This window comes from Cnephaeus nilssonii (assembly GCF_951640355.1).
Source record: "Cnephaeus nilssonii genome assembly, chromosome: 6".
NCBI classification, from domain to species: domain Eukaryota; kingdom Metazoa; phylum Chordata; class Mammalia; order Chiroptera; family Vespertilionidae; genus Cnephaeus; species Cnephaeus nilssonii.
The window spans coordinates 40245741-40272995 of record NC_137077.1 but is presented as its reverse complement, the minus strand read 5'-3'; the positions used below and the strand labels follow the sequence as shown (position 1 = coordinate 40272995).

The following is a 27255-nucleotide window of genomic DNA, read 5'->3' as shown; positions in this document are numbered from 1 at the left end:
ACCAGTTCTGCCTTGGCTTTAAGCAGTCTCGGTAGAGGCACATTATAAAGAGCAGATTTATGAAGCACACTGCTGTTTTTCACCTAAGAATATTGTGTGTTCAGCAGCACTTTAAAATTGAAAACTTTATACCCATTATCTCATTTACTAATAATGTCTCTGCAAAGGTTAGAGCGGAGACATGTGTATTCCTGGTCCATGCTTCCATTTGTGAATCTATTTGCTGAGCATGGTTTAGGAAAGCTGCAAACTCCACTACTGAAAACGACAACCAAGGCAGAAGAAATCTTAAAGAAACCATTGTTTTCCCAACATTCTAAGGGAAAAAAAAAAAAAACAAAACCTTGAAACAATGCATTTCTTAAATCTTGCCTTAATTAACCCTAAGGCAGTACCTTGGGTTCCTCATAAAAAACAGTGGTTGGTTAAATGTCACATTTTAAATGTTGCTTGATGAAAAATTTTTAAAATATTGTTTCATTGCAAGAAAAAAAAAAATTCAAGGAGCAAAAATACTACAGGTAAGCAGCCCACAACAAAACACAGAGAATGACAAACTTCAGAATAATTAAAACTTCTATTTACATAAACTCTAAGCAAATGAAGCTCAGCTACCTGGAATCTCTTCAGCACACTCTCTGCTCTTTCATGGAAAAGACAAATGGCAAATAAACAAGCTGATCTTGGAGATTTAATGAAGAAACATAGGATCTTTAGAGATTCAATCCAATTCTCTTCCCCTTCTATAATTAAAATATTACAAAATGATAAATGGTTTCAATTAACTAGAATATCTCCATTAATGTAAAGTGGGAATTATACCAACTGCTCTGAAAGAGAAATCTGCACAAGATCAAATTCCCTTCAAGATAATGCACATACTTCAGTTTGTAATTCAGTAATATCCTTAAATCGTTGTAAACTGGAAACCAGAAGTTTTGCCAACAGATGCCCAGTTCCTAGGAATAAATTCTTCTTTGTAATCAAGCATCCTATAAGTCTTAAACCCAGACGCTGAATTTCTAGAAGAATAAGGGGAAAAATAAACAATATTAATTGTTTTAAATCTCAAAACTAAAGAAAAAACTTTAAAGACACCCCACCAGCTGCTAAAGGCCTATAAAAGTCTACTCTAAACCCCGGGTTCCAATTGTACCAACCTTGGTCGTCCGGATACATCTGCAGTGTTTGAAGCACTGATTCAATAGCACCTTCCAGAGATAAGACCTCTAAGGCATCAGGAAAACGTGCTATAGAAGAAATTACTTTTAATCCACATTTCTGAATCCCAGGATTTCCAATGAACTAAAATCAAAACAATTCAAAATGAGTTCTTAGTACTTATTTTTGTTAATGCCAGTTATAGACTGATCAAATATAAAATAAGTATTTAAATAAAGATTAATATCCTTGATTCTGCCTCATACTAATAATTACTATTATTAAGGTTAAAAAGCTAATATTTTAATACATATTGAGTACCTGCTCCATGTCAGGCACTGTGCTAAATACTTTACATTCATTTTCATAATCTTAGTAAATATCATACTCTACTGACTTCAGCCTGCATGTTTAACCAAGAAAATGCAATGCTGCTTGTCACTATAGAAAATACTAATTGAGAATTTACTCTTTACTCTAAGTGCTTTACATGCCTTATCTGTTCATTTCCCCTCCACCACCTCATGGAATAGATTCACCAAACTTTAAAGACATGGGAACAAGAGCTGAAGTCACACAGTTAATAAGTGTCACACTTGAGACTTGAATATAAATGTGTCTGCCTTAAAAGCCCAGGATCTTAATCCACTTCCAACCTTTCATCTCAATTCTTCCAGGTGATTTGTCATATTTACTGATATTCTTTAATAGAGGCCACTTCTTTTTACAGGCCATCATGCTAACTGAGAAGAACACAGTCAACACGCTTTCCAACCACATGACAATGCTAGCCATACCTCCCCTCCTTTGACATCGGTGATGTATTGCTAACTCTTAAGACTGATCCTCTCTGCTTTTCCATGATGCTCTCCTAACTTCTACCTTGATGCACATGTCCACCAAATAAATAGCTTTCCTTTCAAAAAAAATGACAACGTTATCCTTCTCAGGACATTTTCTTTCATGGACACTGGTTTCATGGTATCTCCACTCCAAATCTCTGGTTGATGTCACCACAGATCACCATAGAGCTGAAGTAGCTTCAAGCCAGGTGTTAAGCCCTGGTGTAGCCTCTCAACCAACACCTTCTACCCTGTCACCTTTCTCCCGCCCATACTGTCAAAGAACAGACATTCATTCCTTTACCAATCTAGTCCCTCAGTGCCTAGCAACTGTCCTCATTCAGCATCTTTTTGTGAATAGGGTGTGGCTAAGCATCATTTTCTCACCCTGTGCCCTTCTCCACATGTCTGGTATCTCCCGACCTAAGCGTGTTTGCTGTAAACGCTGCAAATATTTTCAAGGCACAACTAATTGGCTGTAAGGCAATTTCTCCATAAAAGATAAAATAACAAAAAATAAGAGACACTAAAAAGGACAAAATAATAAATGAAAAATAACAAAATTTTAAAAACTTAATTGCGAAAAATGAACATACATTGTTTCAGAAGTCTTTCGTTCACAGTATTATACTGTACTTTTTCTTTTTAGGTTGTGGATTTGTCTCCTTGTTTAGCTTCACACTTTTTCACTTTTGGTACTAATTTTTCTTTCCTTAAGAGAGATATCAATTTCAAAGAAGCAAAATTAATGCTCTTGAAACTGTTGAGAATTAGTAGCCACATCCTTTCTATTTGCCATAGCTTGGCAAACTTTTGGTGTTGATGGTAGAAGGGATGACTATGCACACCAAAGGATTTTCAAACTACATTACCATTTTCCAACATAGTATAAAATCTGGCTTTACACGTGGTTTTGCAATCTGGCCTCATATATAGTACTTGTCATCCACTATTTTAGGATCACCATGTCTATTCCTTACTGTAAAGACCATTAAATACTAGAGGCCCGGTGCACAAATCCAGGCACCAGTGGGGTCCCTCGGCCTGTCCTGTGAGATCGGGCCAAAACCAGCTCTCCAACAACCCCTGAGGGGTCCTGGATTGCAAGAGGGCGCAGGCCAGGCTGAGGGACCCCACCAGTGCACGATTGGGGCCGGAGGGATGTGGTAGGTTAGCCAGCTGGGGAGGGACTGCAGGAGGGCTCCAGGGCATGCCCAGCCCATCTCACTCAGTCCCGATCTGCTGGACCCTAGCAGCAAGCTAACCTACCAGTCAGAGCATCTGCCCCCTGGTAGTCAGTGCACATCATAGCAACTGGTCGACCAGTCGACTGTCTTCTCCCTGGTGTTCAGTGCACCCCATAGCAAGCAGTTGAGTGGCCTTAGCATATCATTAGCATATTACGCTTTGATTGGTTGAACAGACAACCAGAAGACTGGACACTTAGCATTTTAGGCTTTTATTATATAGGATAACAATGGGTATACTGCAAGAATTTAGTCAATGGAGAACTGAAACCAAACCCACAACTAGCTAAAATACATTAAGTCTGTCAAATGTAAACCAAACCGTCAACTGGTTATTTCATCTTTGAGAAATTGCCTTCGAGCCAATTTGTCACTCAGCAAAAATGCTTGCAGCCAAGATGTCCGTGGCAAAAAAAATGCTTGTGATGAAAATACCTCGAACCTCTGCTCCTTTGCCTCACTCACTGCTCAGTGGGACATCATTCCATCTAGCATTTAAACAAGACACTTCTAGCCTTGCCTCCCTTTTTCCTGCCATTATTTCCATCTTAACAAATCTCTAGGTAATAAGCCAGCTTTAGAGCCAATTAAATTTGAGTTTAAATCCTGTCTCATCACTTAACAGTTCCATGAATTTGAGGACCATTAAAATGAATTAAATAATATTTTTCTCACAAGTGGTCTTTATTCAGAAAGTGTTATTCAAAAAAAAATATTTAAAAATTTAAAAATGGTGCATGCTGAAGCTAGAGGGATGGCTCAGTATCTGTCTTGGCTTCCTCGCCTTTAAAATGATCCTAATGCCAGGTGGTACTTAAAATATCCGGGGAATCACTTTGTACATTATGATTGTCTAACCACGATCCTGTCTACCTAAAACTAATATAAAATAATATTAAATGTCAACTGTCATTGAAAAATAAAATAAAATAATTGAATGATCCTAATAATGCTGGGTTCTTTTGAGGATGCAATGAAATTACTCATTGTGTAATAAACATTGAGTGATGTCCACAGTTCAGGCCTGGGGTTGACATTCTCCTCAGATAGAAAGTACTTCTAAGTGGGAGACAGAGTACACTTAAATCGGTCTTCCATTCCATCAAGCTACCACTTCCCTTCAATTCTAAGCTTATTAAGAGAAAAGTCTATACCCACTAACTCCACATTCTCCCCACCCCTTAGTTTCCTATAATCAGATTTCTGTCCTGACCACTCTGAATTCAAACCATTCAAAGAAAAAAAAAAGCTCTTTAATAACTGAATTGCTGCTTTTCCCTCCCTTGATTTCCATGACATATTATGCCCCTAATTATTCCATGACACAATATGCCCCTGAAGCCATTCTTTTGCCCATATCCTTTACAATCTCTTCTTTCAACATCAAACTTTGTCCAAAGTTCTTTTCTCATAACTCTTCTATTCATGGAGGGGATTCCACCATGACACAACCTCAAGTCACCATAACAACAATAGCAACAACCACAAGGATAATGCCAACACCCATGGAGCACTTGCTTTGTGCCAGACATTCACATATATTAACTCATTTGATCTTTACAACATATGATATAGACAGACTATTTATTAGGCCTACTTTATAAATGGGGGGGGGGGGAATTGAGATAGAAACTTTTGAGCAGATAACTCAAGGTACAAGTGAAAACTTTTTTAAGCTCTCAGCCCACATTTCTCTTTGCTTGACATCAGAAGCTTAAACTCAGATGTACAAAGCCAAACATGTATTATCTTTAAAAAACAACAACAGTCAGCTTGTTACTCTGAGCTTTGTTTGATTAGTGGTACCGTCTCTCCTGCTTCCTCGCAGGGCCAGCTTCACAGCGTGCACCTGTGCAGGCACTCAGGGCTCTGTGCTTAGGAGCGCCCACACTCTGTCCAATACTCTGCTGCCACCGTCCTGACATTTTTAATAACTTTTCAACAAGGGTCCTGTGTTTTCATTTTGCACTGGGCCCCACAAAGTCGGTCCTGCTCTACATTCAAAATGCATCACAGGCTTATTTTTATGCTAAACATTAAATCAAACTGATATTTACACAGTACCTATCCCTGTCCTTAATACCATCCCCTCTAGCAAGTTTCTACTACATTAATGGTTCTGTTACTTTGAGGACCCCTAATTTCTAACTATTTCAGATGCGATTCAACGATGACTAATGACTTGCAACAGGAAATCTGATGTGTCTATGCAAAAGGATAATTCAGGGTATGACCTTATTACATGTGATGGAGCTCAAATAAACTATTTGATAATTTTAAATGGTGCTATTTAATTTTTGACAGTTTTGTAAATTTGAAAAAGTATACATAAGCCTACAATAAACTTTTTTTCACTTAATATAATGCTATGTCTTGAAAATAGTGATTTATTGCATTACGGCTCAAATGGGGATTAAAATTTATTGACTAGTTTATACTCAGCAAGGGTTGACCAAATGAAATCTTTGTAAGTTCTAAAGGAAGGACACCTACAAACATTAATTAGAAACATCCTATCATGTATGCTCCACAATTTTCCAAGTTTTTTCAGAGAATACAGAAATAATTAAAATGGTTTCTCTGATGAAAGGGCTAGCTAGCTTAAGGCTAGCTTCTTACCTAACTTCCAACTAAATCAATCACAATTCAGGAAAGACTTTGGGGGGGAGCAGGGAGGGGGGAGATTGCATGTATAGCTAGAAAGAAGACACCATAGCCTTGAACTAAGCTTCAGATATATCCTAGTAAAGTGGATTTCATGAAAAGTATCCTTTGAGCAGACAGGTAAAAACATCAGCATTTAAAAAATAAAAAAATAGCAGGTCTCAGAATTCTCCACTAAAACAGTCAGTACTAGAAGACAGTGGAATGCCTACAAAGTTTTCAAAGAAAGAAAATAAAACCCCGATATTTTACAACAAACTAAAATGTTTTTTCAAGAGGCCAAATATAAAACAACACCACCACCAATAGCAACATTCTAAGGTTCAGGCAATAAATCTTTTTTAAAGAAACTCACATAACTGGAAGATGAATGGAAAATCTATAACAAAAGGACATGCAGTGAACACTGAATCCATGTAACTATAGGAATAAGGTGAAAACAAATTTAGGAAGAATGGTTATAGAGCTGAATGTAAATATTATAAACCTTGTTGATGTAGAATTTGCAATGAGATGATCATTTTCATCTCAGACCACAGAAACTACTGCCTTAAAGTTAATACAATATCTCAACTAAACAGGAAAATGCTTAATATAAAATATTCGCCTCATTTTTAAATGTTTCCTGTTAAATATATTCATAGAAACAAATTGACATTTTAGTGTGAACAAAATAAAACATCCATCTATCATAAATGATAAAACATTTGCCACTATAAATCTGGCATTAGCATTGTAATTGATTTAAAAAAAAAACAGGGGCAACTGTAGGTCAGTGAAAAAAAAGTTGGTGAGAAAACAGATAACATTAACTAACATTTACTGAGTATATACTATGTTCCAAGCATTGTACCAAGTACTTTACATTAGTTATCTCATAAAAATCTTCATAATAACCCTAAGGGAAAAAAACATTTATTATCTATGTTTTATGGGTAATGAAACTGAGACTTTAAGTAACGTATCCAGGGTACATTAGTCTGTACGTAGGTGGCAGAGCCAGCTTCAAACCCACATTATCCGTATAATCTGTAATTGAGTGATAGAGGGGAGTGATAATTGAATGATAGAGGGGAGAAGGGAGAACATACACTAATTTCATCAAAAAGTGCATATAGTGTTTACATACATGAAAGAAAGAAAATGAGTTACCTGGGAGATAGGTTCATATTCATGGGAAATTGGAGATTTTTCCACAGGAACACAAGAGGAGTCTTAACTAGTTGTTTTTAGTCTCTACATAGAATTACATAATTTGGAAGTAGTATAATTTATTTAATTAGGATCTGTTGATAGGCAGTGTATTGCCAGGATGTATGAAATTAAGCTATAATAACAATCCCAAAGTTTCATACGCTGAAAATAGAAAGCGTTCACTTCTCACTCATGTTTCACGTGTGTGACTGCTCATTGCAATCACACAGGGACCTCTGCTGATGGAGCAACTACCATCGTGCACATTACAGGTCAGAGTGCCTGAGAGGGCGTTCTGAGAGCTCTCACCGGTAATTAAATGTTTGGAGTAGAAATGACAAACATTTTCCACTTACTACTCCTTGGCCAAAACTAGTTACATAATCCAACCTAACCACAAGAGGGCCAATAAATACCATGCCAGAATCTCCAAAAGCTGGAGAACTGAAAACATTTGGCAAACGGCACTAATGATTACCGCATAAGGATTTAGTTTGTTACCACGTTTTTCTTTTTACATATAATTCCACAATGAACATTCTTGGGTTAAAAAGAAAATGTTGCAAGTATATCATTATTATAAATTCTTAGCGTGGAGTTCTGGTCAGAAAACCTGTCTGTTTGAATTATAATAGGTATTACTAAATTAACCCCATAATTGACTTTTAACTTTACATTTCTTTAATAATGATGACAGTTGAGACCTTTTTCATATGTTTATTTTTACCTTTACATCTCATCCATCTGTAATGAGTTTTGGGAGGATGACTAGAGCAAATATGAAGCTTTCTTTGCTCTCCCGACATGGCAGCAGACTGAGTTATTCCAACACAAGTTACCGAGCTCGCTACTTCCCCCGCCTCCTCCCCCAATTTGGGGGCACATTATATATTTGAGGCTGTTTTCTAAATCACCATTATGTGGCATTGATCTATAACCTCCAGTGCCAATGTCACCATTTTAATTACTAAAATTTTATAATACACTAAAGGCCCGGTGCACGAAATTCATGCATGGGGGGTGGGGGTCCTCTCAGCCCATCCTGCACCCTCTCCAATCTGGGACATCCCTCTCACAATCTGGGACCACTGGCTCCTAACTGCTCACCTGCCTGATCGCCCCTGATCGCCCCCAACTTCCCCCCCTGCCAGTGTAGTCACCCCCAACTGCCCCCCCACCAGCCTGGTCACCCTTAGTGCCCCCCCACACACCAGTCTGGTCACCACTTACTGCACCTCCTGCCAGCATGGTCGTCCGCAACTGCCACCCCCACCAGCCTGGTAACCCCTCACTGCCCCCCTGGCTGGTCTGGTTGCCCCCAACTGGCCCCCTGCCTGCCTGGTCGCCCCACGCAGCCTGCTGCTCAGTCGTTTGATCACCCCTCACTAACCCCCCTGCTGGCCTGGTCACCCCACACAGCCTGTTCAGTCGTCCATTCGTTTGTTTCAGATGCAATGGTCACTTAGCCTTTTATATATAGAGATTGTATTATCTGTTGGAGTTGGGCCATATTAATTACCCTATTTTTTTTCAAAATTCTTCTGGTTAATCATGCATATTAGTTATTTAGCTAATTTTCTCAAAACTTTATACCAGCATATTTTGTTCCAAAAAATACTGTTATTATTTCTCTTAAGGGTTCATATAGATCAATTTTCATTTTTTTAAAGATTAGTCATTTTACCAAAAAATATTTTTACATGTTCAACTCTTCCATACCTCTCAGTAGAGTTTCTTTTAGTCCTGTAAACTTTTTACTTTACTCTTATGTGATTTATGTTGTTGTTACTTTTGCAAATGGGCTCTTTCTTTCCCAACATATTATATTCAATTGAAATAAGTGTCATCAATACTTAAACTGGATACATATTGCTTCAAGGTTTTTGAAAAGCACACAGCTCCTATTAATGTGTCCATTTAATCAGAAGACCAGTTCAACTCTATAAGTTCTCTGGTTAAAGACAGTGGCAATGTCACTCCATACAAAGCACATCCAGCCAAAATGCAGAGTTCTATTTCTACTTTGTTCTCCCGAAACAATACGAGGCAAGTAGATCTCCCTGGAACAGATGACTGGGCGTTTTCAAGTGTGAAAAAGCTAAAAGAATCAGGCATAACTGGGACATCAATGTTCCAGACAGATTTTAACTTCAGTCTGGTTGTTATTGGAATTATAGGTATTCAAACATTGATTCATTTTTTTAACATTGATTCACTTTCATAAACACTTTTCATTGCCTTTGTTTTTAAAATCATAGCTGAACTTTGGGTTCTACTTTATTTGGAATTCTGCTCTCCAAGGACAAACTTATTTTTAATGATAATTCATTTCACTGTATCTGCAGGATTTGGACCTAAAATCTCTAATACTTTGTAACTTTTACTCAGAGGGAGACATGCAACCACAGAATTTTAGAGCTAAAAGTATATTTACATTTATCTTTTAGAGCATTTTTATTAACCATGGGGAAGAATCAGGGGAATAATTCAGGGAAGGTTTTTTTTAAAGAAAACATTGCCACTTCTATTTCCCCATGACCTTAACTCCCTACTCTCAAATGACAGTCACTGTTTAGTGAGATGCTGTGTGTCATTACTCAGATGTTAGTATAGAAAATAAGTGTGTGGACAGATTTCTCAACCACTTTTCTTGGGATTATATAGCAAAAAAATTGTTAAAAAGCAAGACATAGGAGCTGACTGATTTTCATCCAGGTACTTACTGGCAGATCTGGGTGTCTTGACTCCTCACTCTGTTAACTATATCACACTCATACTCAGTAACTTTAGAAAACATGGGCTAACTAGACTCAGAGCTATCTTGGATTTTCTGGTACCTCCTGCTTCTCACAAACACATGCCATGAAAAAAAAACTGCCGCCTCCTCTAAGTTCCTAGAATACTGCTCATAAAGCTAGGAGAGCTCACCAATGCTCATGTAGAACAACTGGTTTCATGCAGGCCTTTATTCCCCCAGCTGGATTATGGGATCCATGACAGAGGGTACTACAATGTATTCATTTTTGTCTTCCTGATGCCTAACACAGTTCCTTCCACATCCTTATTTTGATCAAATATTCCTAGAATCAAATTCAACCTATTATATTGCTATATTCAAGAAACATATTAAGGTTTAAGTACAAATGCTTTAAATATATCATAGACAATTACATGATAAAGTTCAGGTGAAATTGAATTTGTAAAGGAGATCTCTCTGCAGGCTATATTCTAATTAATTCATGACATCTTTCAAAGTATATTAAATCACATGAAATCATTTCCATTAATGACCTTTTCTGCTCTCTTCCTTTCACAAAAGCATTAACCCTCATCATTCTTTACTTCTTTACTCTTACATCTTTTATAAAGAACCAATTTATATTATATTAAACTTCCCAACCACCTTAATTCCATCAATAACTTTGCCTTGCATAATATAAACATAATTTAGCTCTTCTCTTTTCACACTTAGTATGATTATTGATTGTATTACTTACAATATATTATCATAAATGTGCATAGATATGTAACTACCTAAAAATGGGAAGAAACAATGCACACAGAACCACTTCAGAGGTTATCTCTGAGGAGAGATACAAAAGCAAGCAAAGACAATAGAAGAAGACATTCATGCTGTGCCACATGTGTCTTCATGGGCCGAACTTGTTGAAATGGGGCCGGAAAAGGAAGAGAAGCAGCTGGGAGGAGAGATAGAGAGAACAGCAGCCATAGCTCCCCACATGGCTCCTGAGGCTCAGCTGTGTATCTGGCCCTTCAGTTCTCTTTCTGGTTGGGCAAATGTGAGTGGCTTTATGTTACTAGCAATCAAAAGAACCTGTCCAAGCCAGGGGTTGATAGCACACTCACAGTTGATCGTTGTAGTTAAAAGTATACTTATCCTCCCGGGAATGGCACATCTCTTCACTCCTATATCCCTATGGTCATCTTACCCATAGATCCTCCCTTCCCCCAACTGGTGGGCGGAGTATGATGTAACCCGCAGCCCGGAAATACCTGAGTACCCAACCAGGCACCTGGTATGGACATATACATTGACTAACCAATCAGCACCTGCCAAATATCCTAAGCCCTTGTCCCTAAGTACCCGAGTGACTATGTACCTTATATGGACCATACAGTAAGCCACCCTACGCCCCCATTCCTTCCCATTCCTCCCCTCAAAAGGCGTGTTCACCTCTGCACGGGTTGCTGTTCTCCCCTTGCGAGACAGCCCGGCAGGTCTCTTCCCCTAATAAAGTCTGTAATCCTGGTTTTCGGCTCCCCATTGGTCTCTTACCACATAACTTCTCTAACCACATAACTTCCTACTACCAGAGTAAACAGAACATAGAAGACTTTCACTAAAAATGCCTCCCATTTCCCCAAACGTCATATCCTGATTAACAGGATCAAGGCAGAAAATCTATATTGTACCTACCCTGTTTAAAGATACCAGGACCAGTTTGTGAATATCATTCTTGAAACACTGATTTGTAACCATTTTTAGCTTGTGTTGATATTCGATATCTTCTGTGAATTCTTCTGGCATGCCTAAAGGCAAAAATACAGACATAGATACATACATATATACACACTTTTCTCATAGTGATTTAAGCTGAACAGATCGTCCCTTGCTAGGAATGATCATAATTAACAATATACATGTTGTACTTTTTTCTAATACATATTTTTTTACCAAGGGGGGAAACCCTAGCCTCACTTAGGAATTTATAAAAGTAGTTCATCCTTGAATATAAAATAAATACAGTGAGTGTCAATGTTTACTGAATTTAAAGGAGCAAGAAGTTATTTTGGTGGAGGAATTTTCTGTGAAAACAATCTCTTTTTTGTATGAGTAGGCTGTACTTATACAAGGAGCTAGAAGAATTTTTGTGTAACAATGGACAACTTGAGAAAAGTTCAAATTTATTTGGACTACAATAAAAAAATAAGGTCAGATGTAAAATGTAGGCAAAAAGAGCAGTTGAAATGATAGTGAAAAAATAAAGATTTGCATTTTAGTGCTATCCTGGGAAAGAGCATATAGTTTTCTGAAAATTCCCTAAGGCTGTATATTGTTATTTAAAGGAAACATATGCCTTATTAAGCTACGTTGTAGCTAAACTATCCAAAACTGTTAGAAAAAATCTGAAAGTTACAAAATTGACTATGTAATAGAATATTAAGTAAAATTATTATGAATAAATGAGGTTTCCAAAATCTGAGACTGTAAAAATAATTATTAATAACCAATTATTTATCTTTCACTTTAAAAAATTGTATTAACACAAATTATAAATTGGCTGTACGTAGCTTTTCATTTTTTAGCAAAAATATGAATGTCTGCTATCAGTTAGTAATTATGGTATCATGAAATTTTCCTACATGCAGGGAATACCACAGTGGATAAGCCAGGCTGGATTCTCAGACTCCTGGAATTTGCAGCCCTCTTTTTTTTTTTTTTTTTTTTTTTTGCTATTGTTTTATTAAGGTATCATCTGCATATTGCCAAGCAAATACATTTTTACTTAATTCAGTTTATTTGTTTTAACATCCACCCACAATATTTGTCCTTCTAAGCATCATAGTTCTAGCTACTTGAATACAGCTTCTCCCTCTCTTTCTTTTTTTTTTCTGCTTAAATACCATATGATCTTATTTATATGTGGAATCTAATGAAAAAATAAACTGACAAACGAAATAGGCATGGGTACATGGAACAGACTGACAGACCTCAGAGGCTGGGGGCTAGGGGAGAACTGGAAGAGAGTAACCAAAGAACATATATGCACACATGCATAACCCATGAACACAGACAATATGGTGAAGGCCGGGGGGGGGGGGGGGGCGCGGCGGCGGTGGACTGAGTAGAGGGGGGTAAAAGGGAGTGAAATGGGAGAAATCTGTAATAGTGTCAATAACAAAATCAGTCCTTATTTTAAAATGTATTCAAACAGGTGCTGACATTCGCTATAGCTGTAGGATCTTGGGGAAGTCACTTAAAACTCTGTGTCTCACTTTCAGGGACCAAGACCACATTAACCTCTGAGGCTGCCCATCACATCACAAGCAGATGTGACAAGAAAAAGCAGGCCTGCTGAGCAGTAAAAACTCCATGCCACATGTAACAAGTCTTATTAGACATCTCTCTTGTATTAAGACCAAATGAACATTTCCATAAATTTCATCTCTGGATTTTGTTACATCACTGAGGTTCTACTATCCAGAATGGATCTAATTTCCTTTCCACATAATAGCCCTTTAAACTGTATGGACAGCAAAGTTAATGAGGGCAGAATCCATAATTTAATCATCTCCAGACCCCCAAGCAAAGTGCTTTAGATATAACTGCTGTTCGATACACTGTAGTTGCACAAATGGGTATTTAAAAGCGCCTATTCAAGAGTCAGGTTGCAGTTGAATATCTGGCTCCATTATATACGCTGTGACCTTAAAATATCTGCATCTTTGACTCAGTTTCATCATCGGAAAAATGGCAACAACAACAAAAAGTAGCAACTGCTTGATGGGTTGCTGCAAGCATTTAAAAAGTTTATATACATAAAGCACTTCCAATAATACCTGACACATTGTTAGGTATAAATGAGGGGACTTTAATATAGTTTTTGTATCCTCCTGAGCCATCTCTTCTCCAAATTAAACAAATTCAGCCCCTCTTACTGTTCTTATGGATGTGGTTTTATACTACTAATCACTTTCTTCTATGCACTTTCTAATTTGCCTATGCCCCTTCTTAAAGAATGTTATGTTATTTCCACTAGAACTGACATGAGTCAAGAAAGAAGAAGCCAAATGATATTTCATTAAAATAACTGGGTCCTGATTATTATTTTTTAAAGCAACTGGCTCAATCATTTCAATAAGTTAATGGTATTTTTAAAAGGGAGGAATTGAACAATACTAGATTGAAAGAAATTTAAGAGCCATAACACCAGAGGATATATATGGTCTTAAATTGGATGCTGAATTATACAAACTTGCTGTAATGAACATCTTTGTTTCAATTAAGGAAGTATAAATATGGCCTACTTAATAAATGAGTGCATGTACATGCAGATATCTTAACCCTTTGCACTCACTTGCTTTTTTCTCGATTCCTTTATTCTAATGCTAACCATGTCGAGTCACACTCGACATCCGAGTGCAAAAGGTTAAAAGCACCTCAACTTAACTATAGAACTATATAACAAACTAGAGGCCCGGTGCACGAAATTCGTGCATGGAGGGGGGTGTCCCTCAGCCCAGCCTGCACCCTCTCCAATCTGGGACCCCTCGAGGGATGTCCGACTGCCCGTTTAGGCCTTATTCCTGCCAGCCTATTTGCCCCCAACTTCCCTCCTCTGCTGGCCTGGTCACCCCTAACTGCCCTCCCCTGCAGGGTTGATCGCCTCCAACTGCCCTCCCTTGCAGGCCTGGTCCCTCTCAACTGCCCTCCCTTGCAGGCCTGGTCCCTCTCAACTGCCCTCCCATGCAGGCCTGGTCCCTCCCAACTGCCTTCCCCTGCTGGCCATCTTGGGGTGGCCATCTTGTGTCCACATGGGGGCAGGATCTTTGACCACATGGGGGCAGCCATATTGTGTGTTGGAGTGATGGTCAATCTGCATGTTACTCTTTTATTAGATAGGATAGAGGCCTGGTGCATGGGTGGGGGCCAGCTGGTTTGCCCTGAAGGGTGTCGGGGATCAGGGGAGGGGTTCCCTTGGGGCGTGGGGCGGCCTGAGCGAGGGGCCTGTGGTGGTTTTCAGGCCAGCCATGCCCCCTGGTGACCCAAGAGGAGACCCTGGTATCTGGAATTTATTTACCTTCTACAGTTGAAACTTTGTAGCCTGGAGCGGAGCCAAGCCTCCTGCTCACTCCGTGGCTGGCAGCCATTTCTTTTGGGGTTTGTGTACTTTCTATAATTGAAACTTTGTAGCCTTAAGCGGAGGCTTGGGCCGGCCAGGGTGTGCAGAAAGCTTTGCTTCTTCCATTGCTGGGGGAAACCCTGGCCTCCTGCTCTTTCCAGCTCAGTGGCTGCTGCCATTTCTGTTTGGATTTGTTTACCTTCTATAATTGAAACTTTGTAGCCTTGAGTGCAAGGACAGGTGGAAAGCTTGGCTTCCTCTCTTGCCTGGGAAACCCCAACCTCCCTCCTGCTCTCTGTGGCTGTAGCCATCTTGGTTGGGTTTATTTGCATATTTGCTCCTGGTTGGCTGGTGGGCATGGCTTGTGGGCGTGGTTTGTGGGTGTAGCGGAGTTAGGGTCAATTTGCATATTACTGTTTTATTAGGTAGGATTAGAACTATATTTAACCTCAAAACTACTGGGGTACTGATGCCAGAGTTACTAACTGATATACAGTATAGACTGGGATGATAGGTTATAGTATTGTACAGTAAGGTATGGTGTAGCATGGTGTGGTAGAGTGTCAATATGATATGGTAGCATAGAGTAAAGTAGATGATTAAGCCTTTACCTAATATAGAAATGTATTCATACACTGACATACTTAGAAAACGTGGCAATTAATATAGTTTGTACACATGAAGTATAATCCTAAAGTTATAAAATTATTTTCAGGGGCACCTGTTTAATACATCTAAACATCATTGTAAAAAAAATCATTCAATTTATCATTTAAATGTACCGTTTAATATATCTAAATTATTATTGACTATCAATGTTGCTTCAGGGTCAATCTAAGAACAGTAAAAGAAATGAAAAATTATATTTGAAACTTGTTTTTGACCTAAAGAGTATGATTTTTTAACTAATAGATTAATAGATCTGGTTCTAAATATCTTTTGATTATCTTTAAAACTCAAATCCACCTTCAAAAAAATAAGGCTGACACCTTTAGGATAATCAAAAGGGTTTTGTTTTTTGTTTTTGTTTTGTTTGTTTTTTGTAATCTCCAACAAAATTCAAAGAAAAACTCAGTAATATTTTTGAGCAAAATTATCTCTGTTAAATTATATCTCAAAAGTTGACTGACAACTATGAATGAGACACCATGATTCAATTCAAACGTACAGCATCTCCCCAAAAAATGTATACACACTTAACAGCTGATAGCTCAATTGGTGTTTCTTTCTTTTCAGGTTTAACCCATTGGAATTAATAATTACTCAAAGTATATATACATTTTTGGGATACCCTATATTTATTGAATAGCTATTTTTGGTCAAGGTACCAGGGGATTAAAAATAAATGATGAAATAAAACTCTGTCCTAGAAAATACTTATACTCTGTTATTGAGTATACCCTTATACTCAGAAATATAAAATACCTATATGATGACAGGTAATGGCAGGTTTAGGAGGATTTCATTTTAAATGAAAAAAAACAAAAACTGGACTTCCAAAAAGTTGGAAATTTTACAGAACCCAAAAAAGTAATATCCCTGATATCAATGATCAGAAAGCCATGCCAAACGTTTCTCCTATGCTTCCATCCTCTCCTCCATCGCTGGGCCCCCACCCTGTCTCACCTGATATCATCACCTCCCACCCTACATCCCTGTAACCAGGCTCTCCCCATGCCCCTCGCCCTGTACACCACTGGGCTATTGTTATAAACTGCAGATCATGACACAACAAGTTTAAACACCTTTAATAAGGTAGAACTGACTTCCATGAATAAAGCACAAGTTTCTCCGTGTTGCATTCAAGGCCCTACACTTCCAGGCCTGTGCCTGTCCTTCCACATTCGTCCTCAGGCACTGCTCTCCTCTACCACAGACCACATGGTGCACCTCCTCCTTCTGCTTGAAATGTCCTTCCTGACCTTTCTACCAGGTCAGCCCCGCTCACCCTTCCACCTCAATAGCAGTCTCTGATCTACTCCTTTGAATACATTCTTTATGCCTCCATCAAGTATGATCGTAGCCTTCATACAAAGATCTGTAACAGCTCCTCTCCCACTGTCTGAAAATTCATTATTTACATGTCCGTCTACCTCTGAGCTCCTAAAATAGTACAATCACGCTTGCTTTTCCCCATCACTTATCTTTCATACCCTGTAGCCATCACAATGTTTATAACATGAGGCACTTAATAAATATGTGTTGAATGAATGGAGGAGCAGATGTTTTGAATGGACTCTGAAGGACAAACAGGTCATAAAAGATGTAAGTAGGAGGGGGGAGGAGATGGGAGCTATTCGGGTTAATGAGTGAAAATCACGTGGTTATGTTTGAGAAAGATTAATTCAGCAGCAGAGTAAAAGGTCTAAAAAAGAGCCAAGAGAAGAAGCGTGAAAATTAGTTAGCTATTTTTATAGTTCGGACAAAAACAAAACAAAAATAACTTTGACTCAGTGATGCCAACAGAAATAGAAAAGACTTAGTAGAGATGGATACTCTCCTTGGAAATACTTACACTGTAATTATTTCTTGTGTACATAAATTACTGAACTTTCTTATTAAATTTCCTTCTACATTAATCTGTTCCACATCATTTTCCTTTATTTGGGATTAGTGGAAAGAATTGCACTTGTTAGGCAGAAAATGGCCCTTTAATTTTTGCTTAGAAAGTTCATACTTGTAAAAAGACAAAAATCCATTTAAATTGCTATCTCTTCCCACAGGCAATTATGTAACTTACCTGGAAGCATAAAATGTAAAATGGCTCGAAGTGCCTCCAGCTGCACTGACAATGATGCCCCGTGACTTTTCATAACTGTTATTATTTTGGGGGCCACTGCTGTCATTACATCCAGGGGAATGTTACTAGAGATACAAGATTGAAATACTTATTAAAAATACAAACTGATTTCATTGTACCAGCACCAATTTGAAACAAGTGCATGGGAACAGAACCAATACATTCTATCAGAAAAGGCTATATGAAAATGCATTTGAATTCAGTAATATGAGCATACATAATTTTAATTATTCTTTAATTAAACTTTAACCTCAAGAAGTTGAATTCACAGTCACCTGGGCATTCTTTTATTTCCTTTCAAATATTAAGAACTCCCATATGAGCTCCACATGGGTTACTAGCAAGAACCCTGTAAAGAAGATGTTATTATCCACATTTTCCATATGAAGAACTTAAGCTGATGGAAGGTAAATATCAAGGTCCTATCTCTAGAAGGTGACAGAGCCAGGGCTGGAAGGTAAACTCACCTGACCCCCAAGGTCAGGGCTCTTTACATCATACTGCATGCCTCTTCTAGAATAACAACACCAGACTTCTTATATAGTTTTATCATTAGTTTTATTTGCATTAAAGTTTTGATTTCTTTAAGGTATTTTAACTATTTTTTCTTAATTTTATTTTTTACCAGAGGCCTGATGCATGAAAATTCATGCAAGAGTGGGCCTTCCTTCCCCCAGCTGCCGGCACCGGCTTCCCTCTGGCACCCAGGACCTGGGCTGGCTTCACTCCAGCCCTAGCTTCGTCAGGAAGTACATCCGGAATGACGTCTGGAAGATGTCCAGTCTAATTAGCATCTTCCGGACAAATAGAATAGCTGGGCTGATGAAGAAAACAATGTAACCCTATTCATTTTACATCTATAGATGTGCTACATACAATTCTTCTTGCTGTATGCATTCCATTTATTCATATTCAATAACAGTTAATAATAATAACAATGATTTATTGAGTGCTTATTCCACCAGGAATTATCCTAATCCCTTTCTTTAAATTAATTCATTTAATTCTTACACTCTAAACTTTCAACTGATGAGGTTATTATTATACTTCTTTACTAATGAGGCACCTGAAATTTAGAGACGAAATAGTTGGCTCAGATTAGTAGGAAAACCAGGACACGAAATCAGTTTTTACTGCAACATCTGTGCCATGCAGTTTTCCTTTTATGCATGACAGTGTCCTATACAGCCTATTTTTGTTTGAAATTTACTCAGACTATGACCAAGTTACCTCACATTCGTTGGCATACATGTAAAAAGGCCTTGAGCATATCCTGTATCCCCATCACCCACCCCCAGATCTGGTCTCTGCTGTGCCTCTAACCAGCCAGGTAGTCTTGACATCTCTGGACTAGGACTACCTGTGAATAAAAGTTTCCCAGCTAAGGAATAAACAGGAAGAGAAGACAAAGCTAATTTAAATGAAGGGACTACCATAAAAGTTAGTTGTGAAAAATCAACAATTAGAAGCCATATCCTGATCTGAACTTTTACACCTTTCACACACAATAATTTGAAAAACTATTTAAGGTTATGTGCTGTATAACTGCCACTTTGAAAAACGTACTCAACACCCAGCATGCAGCATAGATGCAAACCTTCAACACATTTCTACAATCTCTACCATCCCTTTCAATATTCAGATAAGTCTGTGATATCTTGATGTGATATTATATTACACAATGTTTCCATTATCAAATGCCTTATTTTTCTTTTCATTCTTAGAAATATGCTTGAAATATTTATATTCTACCTGGTCCAATATTACGTCTTCTGCATAGGTTTATGAATCTATATTACCTTCCTTCGAAAAGATGATTCAGCATTTTGCAGCCACTTTCAGCCACTTCAGGGGAGTGTAGATGCCTCTGCATCAACTCCAGCACGTTCAGGTAGATTCCTTTTGACAACAGGATTTTTCTGAAATTAACTACAAGATTTTTTAAATGTTAGTTGTAGAAATGAATACACATAGAATACTAAAGAGTCCAAAAATCATAGGAAAGTATATATGTAATTTATATTTCATTGACAACTTTACAATCATTAATGTTTGTTTCATTATAATATACTAAAGGCCCGGTGCACAAAATTTGTGCACAGCAAGTGGAGGCGGGGAGTCCCTCAGCCCAATCTGCACCCTTTCCAATCTGGGAGCCCTCGGGGGATGTCCAAATGGGAGGAATCGGGCCTAAACTGGCAGTTGAACATCCCTCTCGCAATCGGGACCTCTGGCTCGTAAACGCTCACCTGCTGCCTGCCCTCACCACTCTGCCTGCCTGCCTGATCCCCCTAACTGCCCTCCTCTGCTGACCTGGTCACCCCTAACTGCCCTCCCCGGCCAGCCTGGTAGCCCCTATTAACTTTTTTTTTTTTAATCTTATCCCCTTCACACATAATTGTATTTGACTTCCTTATTGGCTTCTCCCTCTCACACAATTTTTCTCTCTCCTTTATGTAACACTTTTTCCTACTAACTCATCATTTATAAACTTTTCTTTCCTCCTTATTTCCTACTTCTGTTCCATCATCCTTCTTCCCATCTTTTCCTACCCTCCCTCCCTCCCTACATTCCTTCTTTCCTTTATCTTTATCCCTCCCCTCCCTCCCCTTTTCTTCTTTCCCACCTTAATTTATTTCTTCACTTCCTCCCTCGGACCTGCTTTGCTCCCTCCCCAATTTCTTCCTTCTTCCCATTCTCCTCTTAAGCTCTACCAGCTCCCCTTTAAAACTTTTCTTCCCTCCCTCTTTCTCTCTCATCCTACCTTTCCCATACATTCTTCTCTACTTACTTCCACTGTTTTAATATCTATCTATCTACCTGCCTAATTATTCACTATCAATTATCTTTTTTCTTTTCTGACTCCTACTTTTAAAATCTGTCCCCAGTACACAACTATACTTGATTTTCATTATAGCTCCTACAGTTCACTCATACATCCTCTTTCCTTCTTTAACTCTGCTCTGTACTGACTCCTTTATAAAGTCCTTCCCTCCCTCCTTCCCTTCTTAAAGCTTCTGTTGCGGTGGGGGGCATTAACCCCCATCCCAGGGCTCAGCCCCAGGCAGGTGTTCGCCATCCCCCCTTCTCTGGCCTCCCCACTGCTGTCCTGCTCCCATACCCTGCCTGGGATGCCCAACCCAGCGAATGTGGCTGAGGCCCACGCGGACCGGGTGCTGCTGCCGCGAAGCAGGAGTGCCTCCACCCAGAAGGCCTCGGACTGTCCTCCACTCTGTCCCGGACCAGTGGGCGCCTCTCCGCCAACGGCCGCCACCGCCCTCCTCCCACGTCTGCATGAGGCTCCCTGCTCTGTGCTGCCTGTGCTCCGCCCCTGGCCAGGCACACCTGCTCCGGCCCCCCGCAGTCACCACCCCCTCCCGCATGTGGCCCGCATTTTCTTTTCTTTTCCATTCCTGCATCTTTTTCTTGTTCCCTTTCTGTATTTCTGTTTCTCCTCTAGGCCTGTCTGCATGCAGGCCTACCTTTCTCTCCCTTTCCTTTCTTATCCCCTCCTATTGTATCCTATCCTACCCCGGGCCCTGCAGCAGAGGGTGGGGACGCAGCCTGCTGATCCAGTCGTGATGTGATGCTGTAATGGACAATTTGCATATTCCCCTATTATATATATATATATATATATATATATATATATATATATATATATATATGTGTGTGTGTGTGTGTGTGTGTGTGTGTGTGTGTATACTATTTCCAATGGTTTTTCATTTATGAATCACTTATGGAGGTTTTAATTTTAAAAGTTTTATTAACCAAGTAGATGGCTACCAATGTAATCACCATGCCCTCAGCCATGTGGAAAGAGTGTTTTTGCAGAATGTTTTAAAATATTGCCCTCCCAAGTAAGAATGAAAATTTCATTCGAATATTTAAAATAATTTAATGAAATAACTGTATTTATATAGAGCTAAGACTCACTAGGTATACTAGACACTAGTGATGTGGGAAAAGTTACAGGTGTGTGGAGATATTGACCATCCTCTCTCAGCCCTAGAGGGACCATAAGGTGGGGCCAGAGACTGGAACCAGACTGGGTTGCCTTCATCCTTGAGCTACCTTCTCCATTTGCCCTAGTGGACTGTACAAACATTTTCATTTCTATGTGTGCCTTCATGGGCGAAGTAATGGAAAGCCCTGATATAGACCATAATAATTACATATTTTCACAAGACTTAAGAAACACATAGATATGCTTTACAGCTAATTTTACATTACATGTAAATAACCATATCCCAACAATAATGATTACAGAGTAATTTTTCTCTCCCAATAAACTTTCTTCACTAAATATAAATCCAATGTCTTAAAATCTCCATATAAATATCAATTGTTTTGAAACCTCTCTAAAAAATATCAATTCCATCATTATGCAATATAATTCAATACTTTGAAAGCAGTAGAAAATGAAACTTACAACATTTTAACTTGTGTGCTTTTTAAAAAATGAGTTATCAATCTCAAATTGGGAAAGGAAAAAAAAAGAGGACAAAACTCAGAAATAAGTGGAAGTGATATACACATTCTAAATTACTTCCAAAGTCTGAAAAACTCATACCTTTAAAAGACATCTAAAATATCACACATTAAAAATGTGATAAGACCTTGGTTCTGTTGCTTGGTTACATCAGAAGTTTTAATAACCACTCCTAAAGTGGTTAAAGTCTAACCAAGGAGACACTTTAAAATACAGAAGTTATTCTAGACAAGCAGTTCGCACATGTGAAGTGTGCCTCAGAATCACCTGTGAGGTTGTTAAAACGTAGATTGACTGGGTCCCAACTCCAGAATTTATGATTCAGTAGGTCCATATAGGGGTCTAGAATTTACATTTTTAAACAGGTTCCCAGGCAATGTTGCTGGTCCGGGGACCACACTTTAAGAACCACTCTCCTGGACACTAACTCAATTTGAGACTTGAAAATTAAGAACAGAAATTTCATGAAACACTAGACCTAGAGAAGAAATTTCATCACAGAGTCACTTTACAGTTTACAGAACACTTTGTATATTTTATCTCTTTTACCAACTATCTACATAATATTTTTTACTTCATTCCATTTTAGTGTTAAATTATCTGCTTTAAAAGGCCAGTCAACAAGAGGCAACTCCCTTCAGGGCTTTACTCCAATAGTCAGCTTCTTTCATGGCTGCCTAGTCTCAATTTCATCTCCTCTGACCCCTAACACATTTCCTCCAAAAAATTGTTTTATTTTTTTCTTAGCTACCAGGCATATCAGATATTTTTATTTGGTCTTATTATCTCTCTTCCCCACTACAGCTTAAGCTCCATGAGCCTGAGATTTTTGTTAAATTGTTTTATCCCAAGTGCCTAAGGCATGGTATGGTACATAGCAGGACCTCAATAAATATGAACTAATTAATTAATTAATTAATTACAAATGGAAAAATATGTCACAATGTTTGATTCTTTGCCTTAAGACCACAATGGCAGAGTCTAATGGACTGGCTGCCAATCCAGTCATTTTTCTAGAAAACCACAGCCAGCCCTGCACGCTCAAGGTTCTCAAGTGTATTTCAAGGAGAAGTTGCCCACGAAGGCTGGTGAGCGAGCTGCTCAGTGCCTCTATGCTCTCCTAAGGCAGAACTCCAAGGATGATGCAAAGGGATCTGAGGGCCGTTTACCTGGCGGGTGGCCAAGAGCAAAGAAGTAAGGAACCAGAAAGAGCAGAAAACTGGTTCTGAAAACAAATATCAGGGTCGACTTCAAATGTAACTGATCTTCTGACACCCTAATAAGAAGCAGCCCAGATCTCACACATCATGGTTGTTTTGTTGACATATCAATGACGGCGATTTCCTGGTAAAGAATTACAGCACCGACGCAATGTTGTTCGTGCATGGTACCCCACACAATGACAGTCCACGGTGGCCCTCACTTTTAGGAGCGAGACCCCTATCCAGGCTCTGTGCAGTACAAGCTGGGATTTGAGAAGAGCAATGCCTTTCCTTACCACTCCTGCTCCGTCATTATCCCCACGGACACCCCCTGTCTGCCTTCAAGGGCTCCTGCCATCCCAAGCCTTTTATTCAAGTGCCATCAGAGAGGCGGAGTGAGAAAGGAAGAACAAATGTTTTTTCCTCTGGATTTCACATCCATAACAGCATAAGAAAACATGCAAGAGGTAGTTCCTTGATTCGTTTCACTCGACCCAGGTTCCCTACTACACTGGTCCCTGTCTCAGGTTTTCAGTATTTTTCTCTCTTTTTCTTTCCCCCAAAAATCCTGCAAGAACTGTCAACTCCCAACGCCTTTCTAATAAGTTCTCTCCCAAGATTTTCTGGCAGTATTTCCTGGTCATGAGAGCTGAAACATAAATGGGCTGAATCTCATTTTTAAACCTGAAGAGTCTTTACAAAGCTATAACAGCCATTTTTTTTTCTCTTCTTAATAATATAAGCTGTAAGATTTAATATGAGAAAGACTATTTTTCAAAAAAATTTATAATGGACAATTTTACCAAATTTTAAAATGACAAATATCTCTTTACCCATTGCATTTCTAAAAAGAGTTCCTAAGAAAATAACAGGAACAGTGTATAAAGCAAAATGAAAAAGACTGACAATTTAGTGTTTATTATAGGTCCCCACAAAAAATCCCACCGGACACAAGCTGAAAGTCCATCAACAAGAAACTGGTTTGACAGAGAACCAAGATGGCGGTGTAGGCAAACACCTGTACTTGTCGCCTCCCACAACCACATCAAAATTACAACTAAAATGCAGAACCACTGGAAAGCTGGCTGAATGTAAGTCCTAAAACAAGAGAAGTAAAGAAGAAAGCACACTGAGACTGGTAGGAGGTGCAGAGGCATAGAACAGGCTGTTCCGGCACCCACATGTGCCACTTTTTTAATCAGGAGGACGATCGTCTCTGCGGAGACCACCCAGAGGAGCAAGGGATCCCAGCTCCACATCAGACGCCCAGCCCCGGGCCCCAGAACTGGGAAAAGAGGTCCCCATAACTACCAGTGCGGATTGGGGCTCAGTGACACAGAGGCTACTGGAGACTCAGCTGCTCCTCTTAAAAGGCCAGCACCACAATCTGAACCTACAAGGTCCCACTTCCTCTGAGCTCCAGTGCCAGGCAAGGCTGGGGGACCCAGACACATACAAGGAGAAACTAAACTTTTTGGCAGTAGGGCAGGAACTTGGGGGCAACTTTCTCCCAGAGAGAGGTGCTCACAGAAGTATTGTTCCTATGCTGGGACCTTCCAGGTCACAGTGCTGACTGGCAGCCATTTCTGTTTCTCCACTCTAGTGAATCCCTAAGACCCTGCCTCATCCAATTTACAACCCACCCAAGCCTGCGCAGCTGCTTTTGCATATGAATGGCCTATCCTTGCTCAGGCTAAGATCTCTCAAACAAGCTGCAGCTGGGTCAGGGAGCCCCAAACCTATCAATAAAAGGCCAAGACCTGGCACCAGCACCAGCACCACAGCTGCCTTGCTTCACAGCAGGGCCTCATCTGGGCACTTCCAAACCCAATAAAGAGGAGGAATCACAGATCTCTCTGTAGCTCCTGCTGGGTGGCCCCAGGCAGTGGCTTACTTTACACCTCTCTGGAGACTCAAGAGCCAGTGTACCCAATGGTCAGTGTCAGACCATACCAGATTATAACTCTACACATCCATAAACAACACACTCAAGGGGCAGGCTCAGTGAACACTAAAGCCCCATTGAAGCATGTCCTACTTCATAAGGGTGTCTCCTGCACAGCAGCTCTTCCACTGTAGTCGCAGATGGTCCCCACAGCCAATTGGCCTGGATGTCAATTCCTCCCAGTGACACCAACAGCAATTAAGGCTCAACTACAAGACTGTGCACACAGCCCACAAAGGGGTGCACCTAGAGCAAGCATGTCAAACTCATGGCCAGCAGGCTGCGAGTTTGACATGCTTGACCTAGAGTGTCCACCTCAGATGACTGGGGAGGCTGAGCCACTGGGTCCTATCAGATACCTACTACACAAGGCCACTATATTAACTTAAGGAGACTTAGCAGCTCTACCCAATACATAGAAACAAACACAGGGAAGCAGCCAAAATGAGAGACAAAGAAACATGTCACAAATAAAACAAATGGAAGAAAGCAAACTACTGGATATAGAGTTCAAAACCAAGGTTATAAGGTTACTCAACAATCTTCTAGAAACCTCAAAGAAACTCAGTGAGACTTTCAAGGATCTTAGTGAGAATGCCAAAAAAGTAGAAAAGGACCAGTCAGAAATTAAGCATACACTGACTTAAATAAAGAATAATATACAGGAATTCAGTAGTAGACTAGAGGATTCCAAGAATCAAGTCAATGATGTGAAATATGAGGAAGCAAAAAACACCCAACAGAAGAGCAAAAAGAAAAAAGAATCCAAAAATATGAAGATAGTGTAAGGAGCCTCTGGGACAACTTCAAGCATACCAACATTCACATTATGGGGGGTGCCAGAAGAAGAGAGAGAGCAAGATATTGAAAACCTATTTGAAGAAATAATGACAGAAAACTTCCCCTTCCTGGTGAAAGAAACAGACTTACAAGTCCAGGAAGCACAGAGAACCCCAAACAAGAGGACCACACCAAGACACATCATAATTAAAATGCCAAGGGCTAAAGACAAAGAGAGAACCTTAAAAGCATCAAGAGAAAAGCAGTTAGTTACCTACAAGGAGTGCCCATACAACTGTCAGCTGATTTCTCAACAGAAACTATGCAGGCCAGAAGGGAATGGCAAGAAATATTCAAAGTGATGACTAGCAAGGACCTACAACCAGCAAAGCTATCATTTAGAATTGAAAGTCAGATAAAGAGCTTCACAAATAAGAAAAAAAAATAAAGGAGTTCATCACAACCCAACCAGTATTATATGAAATGTTTAAGGGTATTCTTTAAGAAAAGGAAGAAGAAGAAAAAGATCAAAAATATCAACAAAAAAATGGCAACAAATACCTATCTATCAACAATTGAATCTGAGAACCAAACAAATAAGAAATCTAATGAACAGAATAAAGTGGTGAATAAAATAGAATCATAGGCATGGAAATGGAACAGACTGATGATTCTCAAAGAAAAGGGAGGTAGGGGGCAGAAAGAGATTAAACAAAGATCTTATATGCATGTATGCATTACCTATGGACACAGACAATAGAGTGGGGAAGCCTGGGGCAGAGTTGGGCAGGTACCGGGTGGAGGGGAGCTATGGGGGGGAAAAAAGAGGGACATCTGTAATAATCTCAACAATAAAGATTTTTTTAAAAAGAAAGAAACTGGTTCATAAAATAGAATATCGGCATACATTGGAAAACTACCGAGCCATTAAAAATGTAAATGTAAGGATTTATATTTATCAACACAAAAAAAATGTGCACTTTGTCCATATAAGAGTATATGATCCCATTTCTGCAAAAAAAAAGGAAATATTTTGTCTATATCACATATGAGTACATACAGA

The 27255-nt window shown here is 39.2% G+C and overlaps 1 protein-coding gene across 2 annotated transcripts in view; it reads right to left on the bottom strand.

Moving 5' to 3' along the window:
• LRRK2 (leucine rich repeat kinase 2) overlaps positions 1 to 27255 on the bottom strand; it is a 134443-nt gene that overhangs the window by 83892 nt on the left and 23296 nt on the right. For both annotated transcript variants that reach the window (XM_079773719.1, XM_079773720.1), the window contains exons 12-16: positions 19573 to 19702; positions 17714 to 17838; positions 11547 to 11659; positions 1161 to 1305; positions 883 to 1022 (exon numbers count right to left, since the gene is read on the bottom strand). In XM_079773719.1, the coding sequence (XP_079629845.1) occupies positions 883 to 1022; positions 1161 to 1305; positions 11547 to 11659; positions 17714 to 17838; positions 19573 to 19702 (653 nt within the window). The remainder of the gene's footprint in view (positions 1 to 882; positions 1023 to 1160; positions 1306 to 11546; positions 11660 to 17713; positions 17839 to 19572; positions 19703 to 27255) is intronic.